We start from the raw sequence: 11,521 nt of genomic DNA on the forward strand, positions 1-11,521 counted from the left end.
ACACATTAGATTGGGCTGTAAATTATTTTACTATGTATAATTTATATATTATAATAATGCGTGATGTGTATTCGTGTAAAACTTGTTTAAAAAATGTCGGATAATATCTATAATTTTATTAGAATATATTATTATTGTGATGGTATACAAATGTGAAGAAAAAAGTATACATGTATAATATATTGTCGTCAAATACAGGAGTAGTACAATAATGATACTATATTATTATGTGAAAACACGCGATGGAGTAGCGATTTTTTGTATCTGGCTTATACTTTATACTCGGGTTTTGGGTTTATACAGTAAATATGTGAATTGTTTTAGATTCTGTGATACCGTTAACAAAGTGTTTTCGATTCTGGATGGAGCAATGAATGTATTGATTTACAATGATGTGTATTTGTGTGTGTGTTTTTTTTTACATGACATTTTCACTATATTTACATATTAGTATTTTCTATACAGCATTACATTTTCAAAATATTTTGTCCCATTTTGAGCTGTTTGTAGACATGACAAATTTTCTAAATTAATGTCAGAAAAAAATGTACGCCACATCAAAAACTTAAAAATTTGATAGGTACGAGGTTCTTCGTGAGTCTTTGTTAGTGGAAATGAAAAAAAAATGAATGTAAATCTACAAAAATATTTTATGAGAGTCTAAGGTTAGAATTTTGAATTAGAAATTCATAAGAATTTTTCTTTTTCTGTCTGAGATTTGAAAGTCTTTGAATGATTTTCTTATTCTGTTGTAATTTTTGTGTTATTTTAACACGTTTCGAGTTATTTACAGACATTTGAAATTTGAAAATTGTATAGTTTTTTTTCTATAAATGTCAATAAAAATGTATTCGTTGGGTCAAAACCCTTTAAACCATAATATAAGGATCCACATACTTTATATCACTCGCAGTGTAAAAGCATTAAACGTAGGTAAGGTACATAAGCATGATTTTTCGTTTATGCATTTAAACTTAAAATGTTGACAAAAAATTGAAGATTGAAAATTCACAAATAATCTTATAGTTTAAAATGTATTAAAATTTAAAATATATTTAATTTGTATAGCTAAGAATTGAAAATTTAAAACAAGGTTCTAAATAATATTATAATTGTTAAGTTGATATAATATGTATATAATTTATAACAAATTATTTGGCTCACTTCCCTATTGTTGAAATGAAATTGACTGCGGATAACACATATTTTGTAACGATAACTTGTCTTGTTTATTAGCTATATCTCTTATCTGACGTTTTTCATTTGTATTATTATTTATTGTACAATAACTGAATAACATCTCGTTTTATTTTTGTAATTTTATTGTTATAATAAATACATTGTTACAATTATAATATAATTTGGAATTATTTCCGTTTTATAAATGAATAAATAATAAATAATATAAAAAAATTGATTATTATAATTATAGTATATAACGTTTTTTAGGTATATCAATCGGAGTTGATCTCACAACAAAGCGAACAGGTCGCCAATTGTTTGTAATAGATGACTCAGCCAACGGAATCTCTAATTCGGTTGTTGGATCAACCTAAGTAATAATAAATCATCATTATTATATAAATATATATACTATAATAATATTATAACTTATAAGTATTAATATTATATTAATACCTTCAAAACAGATGCGAATTGCTTATGTTTTTTGAAAAGAGTTTCGTCTTTGGAAATCATCAAATCTCTTTTACGTTTCACCTATATATAATAACATAAAAATACAATAATCGAATATGAGGTATCATAATTAATTTTAATTATTTTATACGAACCTGTATAAGGTGATTTATTTGTGCTTCGACATTATCACAAATTTCCTCCATGGGTAGTATATTATTTTTTCCCGGTGGTGAAAACGGAAACATCGTAGCCATATAACCGATCTAAATAATAATATCAAAATGTATGTTAATGGTATTTTGCGTGGTTTATAATAATATGATCCGTAAACAGTGAATGATTACGCATACTTAGACAGGTATATGTGATTTTTATAAACTTTACTTTTACTGTCTATAGATTATAACTTATACGGAATAATAGTAAGAGAGGATTGATATTATAATAATAATATAATATATTCTAGCTAGATATCATATATAATATTATTATAAACAAAACGTATCGCTTAGGTACCTATTTAATTGCAGCCGATATTTTGTATAATATTATTGTGTCTTTGTGATTTAATGTATATATATATAATAATAATAATAAATATACGCAATGTATGATCCGATAAAATATGAGAATTTAAAAATGTTGTGACAGTTTATTCTGTTAAAGTTTAAAATTTAACAGGAATAATAGAGTGCCGGCGGTTTATCAACTTTTTAGTAATTTAATAATGTACTTCGTGTTATATGAATAAATTAATTATACGTACATCACGTTCAACTTGACAAATCGCTTCACTAGAGTCATCGTCGTCACGTATCTTTAACTTCTTAGTGAAATGATGCCTGATCTAAATAAAGTTATCAAATTTCAAAGATTAAAGGTATTTAGAAACCATAATATTATAATTATATAATGCGTGATTTATATAAAACGTGCCACAAACAGAGAAGAATGTAATGTAATATTTACATTTAATTATTTTTAAGGGATAGAACAATAAATTTAATGTCAGAGCGGAATCATTAAATTTTAAAATTATATAATAATAATAATAATATGTACAGTGAAACCTCTAAATACCGGATACTATCGGTCGCCGAAAATTTTTCCGCTGTTTACAGCAGGGCTTAGATTGTTGTAAGTTTGTAGTTGGTTCTCAAGAAAACGTCCGCAATTGGGAGGTGTCCGTTATGGAAGGTTTCACTGTATATAATATATAAGTATAATACGAATAATAGGTACTGAATTTTCATCTGTAGCTCTTTCTTCAAAAATCTCTTGTTCTTTAGAACCCGGAATAATTTTACCGAATATCAAAAAATTAAAAAATGTCTTAATTATAGACATAGTGTTTATTTAAATTAATACGTTTATAACGAATACCAAAAATGTAATGACTCGAAAAGATGGGTACAGATTTAATGTAATAAAATAAAATAACAATAAGAATGTTATTTTCCATGGTTACGCAAATGTGTATTTGGCCAGAATACTTTTGTGACTAAACAAACTCACATTAAGAAAAACTCGAATTATTGGTTATTGCAAATGTGTTAAAGGGACATTATTATTCACTACCAAACATTAGTATAGGGGAGGAAATTTGGAGGGAATCGCACGCATCTAATCAAAAATCATTTCTATGGATTTAAATAAGCAATTTCCCTCATAATTTTTTTTCCATACATAAATATATGTAGTGGTTATTTAAATCATTTTATGTACTTAGTTAACTTATATTATATTAATTATTTTAATTGTTTTCCGAAATGCGTAAACATTTGAGTACAATGACTCTAACATAATTATATATGGTGACTATGGGTATTAAGTATGAACGAAATAAAAAATTGAAAAAGGCGAATAATTTGCAGCACACAAATTATTTACCATATAACTACAAAAACTCATATTGCCTAAGAAATTAACACTAGATTTACTCAAAAAATAATCATTCAGAGGATTCAATAATAAACCACGCTTACTGTGTCAAAATTGAAATAAATTTGGACTTACGGCTAATAATAAATTTGCAATTAATATGTTATTACTTATTAGCAAAATTAAAAAAAACTACCTACATGTAAGGCTTCACCTTTAATCACAAAATCTTAAAATCAATTATCAAATGAATAATAAAATTAACTGTACGCTCCTCATGTTCCTTATGTATTGAAACTCAATTTAAAAGCCAACCTTATGAATATAATATAGTAACTCAACAGCCCAAATAAATCAATGCTCGGTTTACTTAAAAACCAATCATTCATAATACGATACCTAAATATAGATACGTTTTTTCAAAGATAACCATGCTTAAATATACGTAGTACCTACGTCGAATTCGTAATAAATTTGGACAGCTAAAAATAATTGGTTTACAACCGTAATTTATACGTAATTTAATCAAAAAGTGTAAGGAATAGATTGAATTCAGCTATCATTATAGTTCAAGCTTCATGACAGTTGTAAAGACCACACAAAAAAGGTGTGCAAGTGGGAACGGCTCTGCTGTATAGTATAGGTGTTGAGTGAGTCACAGTACCTATTGGATGTGTTAAATTTAAATTCATTGATAATATATCATTGTACCTACTCGAAAAACGATTCTGAGACGAGACAGCCCAAAATTACCAAGTACCTATATATTATTACATATTATTATTATATTTAAATTGTAACTAGTTATTTATTTTACTATTAGTATTAGTCCATTTAGTTTTTGCCAAATATTAATACATAATTAAACCAAAATTTTAATTAAACATAATTATAATATTAATATTAATTTTTTTGATTTCAGTAACTAAGAATTTATTTGAAGGTATACCTTTTACTACACGTGTAGTAATTATGTGCCATAAAATTTAAAGATTATATAAGTTTAAAAAAATTAGGGAAACATAGGAATATTTTTACCCAAAACCAATTTTAACAAAATAGATTTTATATTTTTGCTGTATTTCAAAAAATAATAAATATTTGAATTTTTCATACATTATAGTCTATAATACGCCTGTCTGAGGTTCAAATCCTTTTTTGACTTAAATAATTAATCTTAAAATAAACCAGATTTCTGTCAATTGTTTTAATAGTTATAGGTTAAAGTTGTTCAATCACGTTTAAAAGCTTAACTTTAGAAATTTTTTTTAAATTCGACTTTTAGCCACTTAGTAAAAGTGCCATCTCTGAGTAGGTATATAAAAATAAAAATGGTCTAAATTTGTAAATTTACCGAAGGTGACGGTGAGTTTTAGTTGTTTTTTTTTATTTGATTAAAGGCTTCAATTACAAAGATTATTAGCCTAGTGTTATTTACAAACTAGAAGTATTTATACAATATTAGGAAAGAGAAAAAAAAACATTATAATTTATCATCTAAACCAATTAGTTTAAACGAATTGAAAATATTGGCGATGTTGGTTTGATTGAGGGCTTCTTCGAGTGATGTAGCATTTTTGAGGAGGTGACGTGCTGATGTGAATTTGGGGCAGTTGATGATTATGTGTTCGATGATTGTAAGGGAGATGTTGCATGAGTCGCACATTGGTCTAGGTTCCTTAGTGATTAAGTAGGAGTGGGTAATATTTTAGTGGCCTATTCTAGCTCTGTTGATTGTTATTAGTTTTAGTATTGTTACACATGGAATTTATATCCATTTCAATATTCCCATTTGCTACTGCGGAAAGGAAAAATCAAAATATTTTGAACGTTACGTGGATTTTATATGTTATAACTTATAATAAAACCTATGTAATCTTGTATGACGTTTGGGCTGCTAATAGCTGTTTTTTTTTAATTTTAAAGGATCATAAGATCCAAATATAATATACAGGGTGCAACAGAAGAACTGACTAATGTAATAACTTTTGTTAAAATCAATATTTTTTTGATTAAAATCATTTGGAACGTAATAACTCTTTTCAAAATACAATTTTAGGAAATTTGCTGACTTGAGTATATTTCTTAAATTATTTACTACTCGTATAATGTTAAAAAATGTTGTCCTGCGTTAAGGTAGCATTTTTTTTTTTTTTTTTGGTCAGGTCTATCTGCTACACCTTGTATATGACAGTAATAAAAACGTATAACAATAATAATACAAATGATGTTATAAACAGATAATAATCACATTTTTGATCCGCAGAGTCGAAACGGATAAAAACCGTGTAAATAAATAAGTTGTCAAAAAATGGTTTCTTTTGCAATCTTGTTGCAATCTCCGATGCTCGTCTATGTCAATTATATATTATAATACGACTCTTATTCCTAGCGGTGCAGAGCTTGGACTGCCGACGACCGATGCGGTCCCCGCAGCCAAACCTTCGCATATAATTTATGTTATATCTTATACACAACATTATACACATTATATATTGTTATTACGTATTATTATTATAAGATTTGACGAACGTTTTGACAACGGAACGTTTTCCGGAACGATTTCGGCCTCGGGCGACTCGACGACCCGTACACTTGTTGTACGGGAGCGCTGCAATGTACTGTTGCCGCCCCTTCACGTACCTACCCGTGTATATATGCATATTATTATAATATTATATAAAATATAAATATTTAATACGTGTTACGATATAATACGCCGCGTTTGCGGGGTACCCTCGTGTCGTGGTCATCACCATCGCCGTCCGAATTAATTGTTGTCGTCCTCTCCTCCCGCGCGTGGAATTTTTATTCAAATATTCCGTCCGTCCGTCCGTCCGTCCGTCCAACTGTCACGGGCGTTTTCTTTATTATTATTATTTTTTAATAAAATAGACGTAATCCCGCTGGAGAGGTTGTCATAAAAAAACAAAAACATCGCGCGTTTACCAATATAATATGTATATGTAGGTATATAATAATAATATACATACCTACGTAATATACCTGCACGGTGAGTGTGTGTGTGTGAGTACGTATAAACTACACACACATTGTCGTCTTGGGTGGCGGTGCACAGCATAACAATATATTTATGTGTGTGTGTGTGTGTGTGTGTGTTTGTAAAATATCTTTACATTATTATTATTATACGCGCGCGCAAATGCGTTTCTCTTCACCGAGGAGGATTAAATGAGATACCGCCGGTCCGGCAACTGGTTTTGGATTATTTCGTATATTACTACGTGTATTGTGTATAATATATTGGGAAAAAAAAACAAATTAAAAAAAAGATAACACAACGACCCAGCGTATGAGCTCAAATACTTATTTTTAATGTCATAGAATTATATTGTGCATAAATATAATAATATTTATTATAATATCATTATTGTATATATAATTAATAATTATTAATTAAGTATATTTATATTATAGTATCCGCGTTCTACCTGTAATATGTTACTACTCATTACTCATTAGTTATTACTTTTACTATACATATCTTGTTTTTATTTTATTTTATAACAATTTATGACTTGCGTTACACACTTTTGTAATTATTATTAATATAAAATACAATTTATACTCTACTATTATATACGCATGATTAAGTGTAAAAATATTTTTATTTGTATAATAATATTATTTCATGAGGTGTACTCGTATAATAATGTTATTAATTCAATAAAAATGCATGTGATTATTCCATAACGATTTTGTATTATATTGTGTTGGTGAGTAAGACGTAAGTGTAGTTAAACAGTGGCATTTTGTGGAGTAATATTAGTATAGAATTATTAGTATTATAAGTTACATAGGTGCTTATAATTTGTCCGACAGTCCTGACTTTTGGATTAACGTATATAGGCGATTCAATCGAAAGACTTTTTTCTTCCCTGTAGACTGTAGTAATGACTAGTTGGTAAGTAATACCTAATACCCTGAAATTCAATATATTATTATAAACAATTTTAATTTAATTATTGTTTTTAAAATGATGCATATAAGTAAACAATAGCTATCATGGTGTCCGCTTTATGTCAATGCCGGAAGGTAATATACTAATACGACGTAGAGCAAATGTCGGACCACCGAAAAGAAAAAAGTAAGAACCGATAATATTATATAATTTATAATTTTTGTTCAATGGTTTTTCACCGATTCTAGCAACTCTAATGGCCCGAGAACAATTTCCAGATTTCCTTCAGAAATATTTTTAGATGACCCCTGAAGTAAAGTAGTATAGTGTACTACGATAATAGTAGTACTATAATACCAGGTGATGAACCTGGTTATTTGTTAAAGATTAACCTTGATTTAAACAATATATATTGTTAATTTTTATTAATTAATAATAGTATAATATGTGTCTAAAAATCGTTTTAAAAAATAACTTTATAATTCACAATTGTTTAGCATAGGTGATACATTTAAATACTAACTAATAATAAACTACACTTCACAGTTAGATGAGGGATTGAACGCATTTGCAGTTTTAAAGATTGAAAATTATTAGCTAAATATCAATGGTTTTGATGAAATTATTAATTATTTTTAAATCTCACAAAAAGCCAAAAATGTGTTTAAAATGATTTAATTGAATTGTGTTTTCATAATAATAATATGTATATTGTAGTATATCCCAGAGTTATGCTCGGGCTTAATCCGGCCCAATAGGCTGGATCACGTGGCTGGTAGGTACCTACCTGTAACTATGCAACACATAATATGTTATATTATTCAAAATATCTCCAAACGTGAATAGTAAAGGTACGATATATTTAATAATACGAGTAGTTTGACCCATCTGATATCATCCTAACTGATACTTCATATAAACCGAACAAAAACAATAGTTTTTGAATATAACCACTCCACGAGTTCATCACGACAATATTGATGTGTTATTGTGCCGGAAAATGGTACACAATATAGGCATAAGAGCGTATATACAATAATTATTAGCAGTCTTAGTCCTTATAGACAGCTTTTCCGAGTTTATTTTATGTTTTTCTAAGTCTTCTTCGTATATCTAATAAATTTCACAAAGGGGAAGAAATTCAAGTGGCAACCTCTATATAATTGCTAGAGGTGGCACTATAACTTTCTATACCAGCTGACCTAACGTATCTCACTCAGCATAACATCGAGCAGAGAGTAAACCCACAAGGTGGGTGATGATTTTATATAGGCATTTATAATTTATATATATATGGCTATTATTACATATTATATATAATTACAAGCGTATAGTTAAAACAGCACGAAAATCGTTGATTTAGGTTAGGTGTTAACGACGCACCACTAATCATATGCAAGAGGTCTACGGATATCGTGTCATCGACTGAAATCGAGTATTTTATCCCAAGGATAATATTATAATATATTCTACAGAAGAGATAAGCTAATATAATATTGTGTGTGTTTATCGAAAGAAAAATAAATGTCAACGCATTAAACTTAATTTCGGCACTACCGCGGACCCTGCAGCAGTAGCGATGGCTATTATTATAAGACATGTAATATTAATATTATATCAACAAATAAAACGAAAAACTTGTTGTTTCAAATTGTATTTTTTTTTTTTAAATATATAGATACGTTAGCATAAGGTAATTATTATTTATTGGTGTCGCTCATGATATTCTTAGGAACGTGCACTTTTATTTAAATACAAACACGGTGTTAACATTTCGGAATAGATAGTTATCTGTTTTAATAGTATACATTTGTATAATAATATATAACACTATAATATATTTGTATGGATAAACAACAAAATTGTGTCTATATACATACACTATTACTATGTATATAATTATTGTATATTATACGTACACGCTAAAAACATTCGGAGACATGCGCGAGCTCGTATATTTTATAGGTGTACGTGCCAACGGCGAACAGCAAATACGAATGGAATTTAAGTCTCTAACCGATATATTATGTATATATGTATTATATTAATGATAGGTAATATATAATATATATATATATATGTATACTGTACACGAATACGATCATGATATTTTGTTCACTGTTTAGGCATAATATTATATTTATTATGCACAACTCTATAACGCAAAATATATAGTACACGTATATTATTACACATATATGTACATGGTATCCATAATATATAATAATTAAGCGTTGATATAATATTATTTATAATGTAAATGATAAAATGATAATATTCGTCGCTTGAAAGGGTTACAACACACGTTCAACGCCCAACAGGACGTAAAGATCGGTGCAATATACGATAATATTGTGTACAATGTACATATTTTACTATACCTACATCATCACTGTACATTGAAACTGCGCTCGTTTAATAATATAATATAAAATATACTATAATATTATCATTATATCCACCCCAGTTTTCCTGTATGGCTCATTAGTCAAACACACAAAATTACAATATATTTAATATAAACGAATAATAAAATGTGCATCATATATGTTCCATACCTACTATCTACGATACATTGACAAATCAAAAACTGTATGTTTACGTGGACTGGAAAAAAATTAATCTCTTATTTAATTTATCCCTCTCGAGTTCTAATACAGTCAACTCGCGATATAACGAATTTCCAGGGACCGAGAAAAAAATTCGTTATATTGAAAGTTCGTTACATCGAAATTCGTTATGTCAAGAGAATATATCAATTGAATTCGTTATAACGAGATTTAAAGAGATTGTACATATTTATCTAATAATTTTACTATTCGTATACATATGTATAAAATAAATGACTCATAAAAGTATGTATTTATTCGACATAAGTCTTATCTTAATTAGGATACTGTACTTGAGTGTCCTATCTCATGATAATCATCAGAAAAACTTCGTAATCTATTATGTGGTAATAGCAACATACTTATTTTTATATATTTTTCATAGAGTTATACACTAGAGACATGTGTATAATCTTAATTAAAAATTCGTAATAGAAAGCTCCAAATTTATAAGAATTCGTTACATCTCGAGAGTTTTGATCAAAAACGCTTCGCCACATCGAGGGGACCAAAATACATTACATTTGTTCGTTATACCGCGATATTTTCAAGGGACCGGTAGTTTTATTCGTTATATCGAGATTTTCGTTATATCGAATTTAGTTAAATCGCGAGTTGACTGTATAATAATAATGTGCAAAGCGTATAGTAATATGTATCTGGTAACAACTAATTTACCAGTGATAACGTACAAATAAAAATTATCGGTATGAGAAATGTCCATATGAAATTGATCCAAACATAACATATAGTATTATATTATGGTACACATTAATACTATGGTTCAAAATTCAAAACTGTTTTTTATTTTTATCGGCATCCAACAAAATATAAGTTAGGTAGTAGGTACTAACTAGGTTTATGTTTATAACGGTTATTGCAAATATAAACTTGTACAATTTTTCATAATATATCAAATTGTGTCCTCACATTTTCTATTTCAACAAAGCTTCCACGAAAATCAATACAATATATATATACAACACAATGTAAACAAGAGTTAATATTAGGCGCTATGTACATGTAACTGTGACAATAACTACATAGATACGACGACCAAATTAAACACTTAAATAGCAACAGTTAAAGATTTCGATAGTTCGAATTTATAGGTTACCTACAGCAACGCATAGTGTACGATGCAGAGAAATGTCCCATGGCACCGAGGAATAATTTCAAAATCAGTTTTATTCCATTCGTTTGTGCTTCGATTTTGACGTTATTATCATATTATGACATATTAATACATTGAACGTTTTTGTAATCGTCTAATAATAATATATAGTATAGGAGTGGCTTTTCGTGATATTGTGTGTACGCGTGTAGTATTATATCGTCCGCCGCCGTCACGCTTTGTGCGCTTGTATATTATATCGATCGGCCCGCAGTGAGGGGGCGGAGTAAAATGTGAAAACGATCCTCCCCGGACTCGTGTATAATAATAATAACGATAATGATAATAACAGTA

General features: G+C 28.4%; 1 protein-coding gene across 1 annotated transcript; it reads right to left on the reverse strand.

Moving 5' to 3' along the window:
- Nucleotides 1-1,426: 1,426 nt before the first annotated feature.
- On the reverse strand, nucleotides 1,427-2,988 carry LOC111035506. Its single transcript, XM_022317149.1, has 5 exons — nucleotides 2,884-2,988; nucleotides 2,408-2,488; nucleotides 1,794-1,904; nucleotides 1,639-1,719; nucleotides 1,427-1,552 (listed from the first exon to the last, which is right to left on the reverse strand). Exons 1-5 carry the CDS (start codon nucleotides 2,986-2,988, stop codon nucleotides 1,427-1,429), a joined length of 504 nt encoding a protein of 167 aa, XP_022172841.1.
- Nucleotides 2,989-11,521: the final 8,533 nt, after the last annotated feature.

Source organism: Myzus persicae, unplaced genomic scaffold (genome assembly GCF_001856785.1).
Source record: "Myzus persicae strain clone G006 unplaced genomic scaffold, MPER_G0061.0, whole genome shotgun sequence".
Lineage (NCBI taxonomy): Eukaryota > Metazoa > Arthropoda > Insecta > Hemiptera > Aphididae > Myzus > Myzus persicae.

Excerpts from the sequence above, each read along its gene's own strand:
- LOC111035506 (XM_022317149.1), bottom strand. The coding sequence starts at position 2,988 with ATGTCTATAATTAAGACATTTTTTAATTTTTTGATATTCGGTAAAATT. Across the intron at positions 1,720-1,793 it reads AAATAAATCACCTTATACAG|GTGAAACGTAAAAGAGATTT; the intron begins GTTCGTATAAAA and ends TATTATATATAG. Across the intron at positions 1,553-1,638 it reads AATTCGCATCTGTTTTGAAG|GTTGATCCAACAACCGAATT; the intron begins GTATTAATATAA and ends ATTATTACTTAG.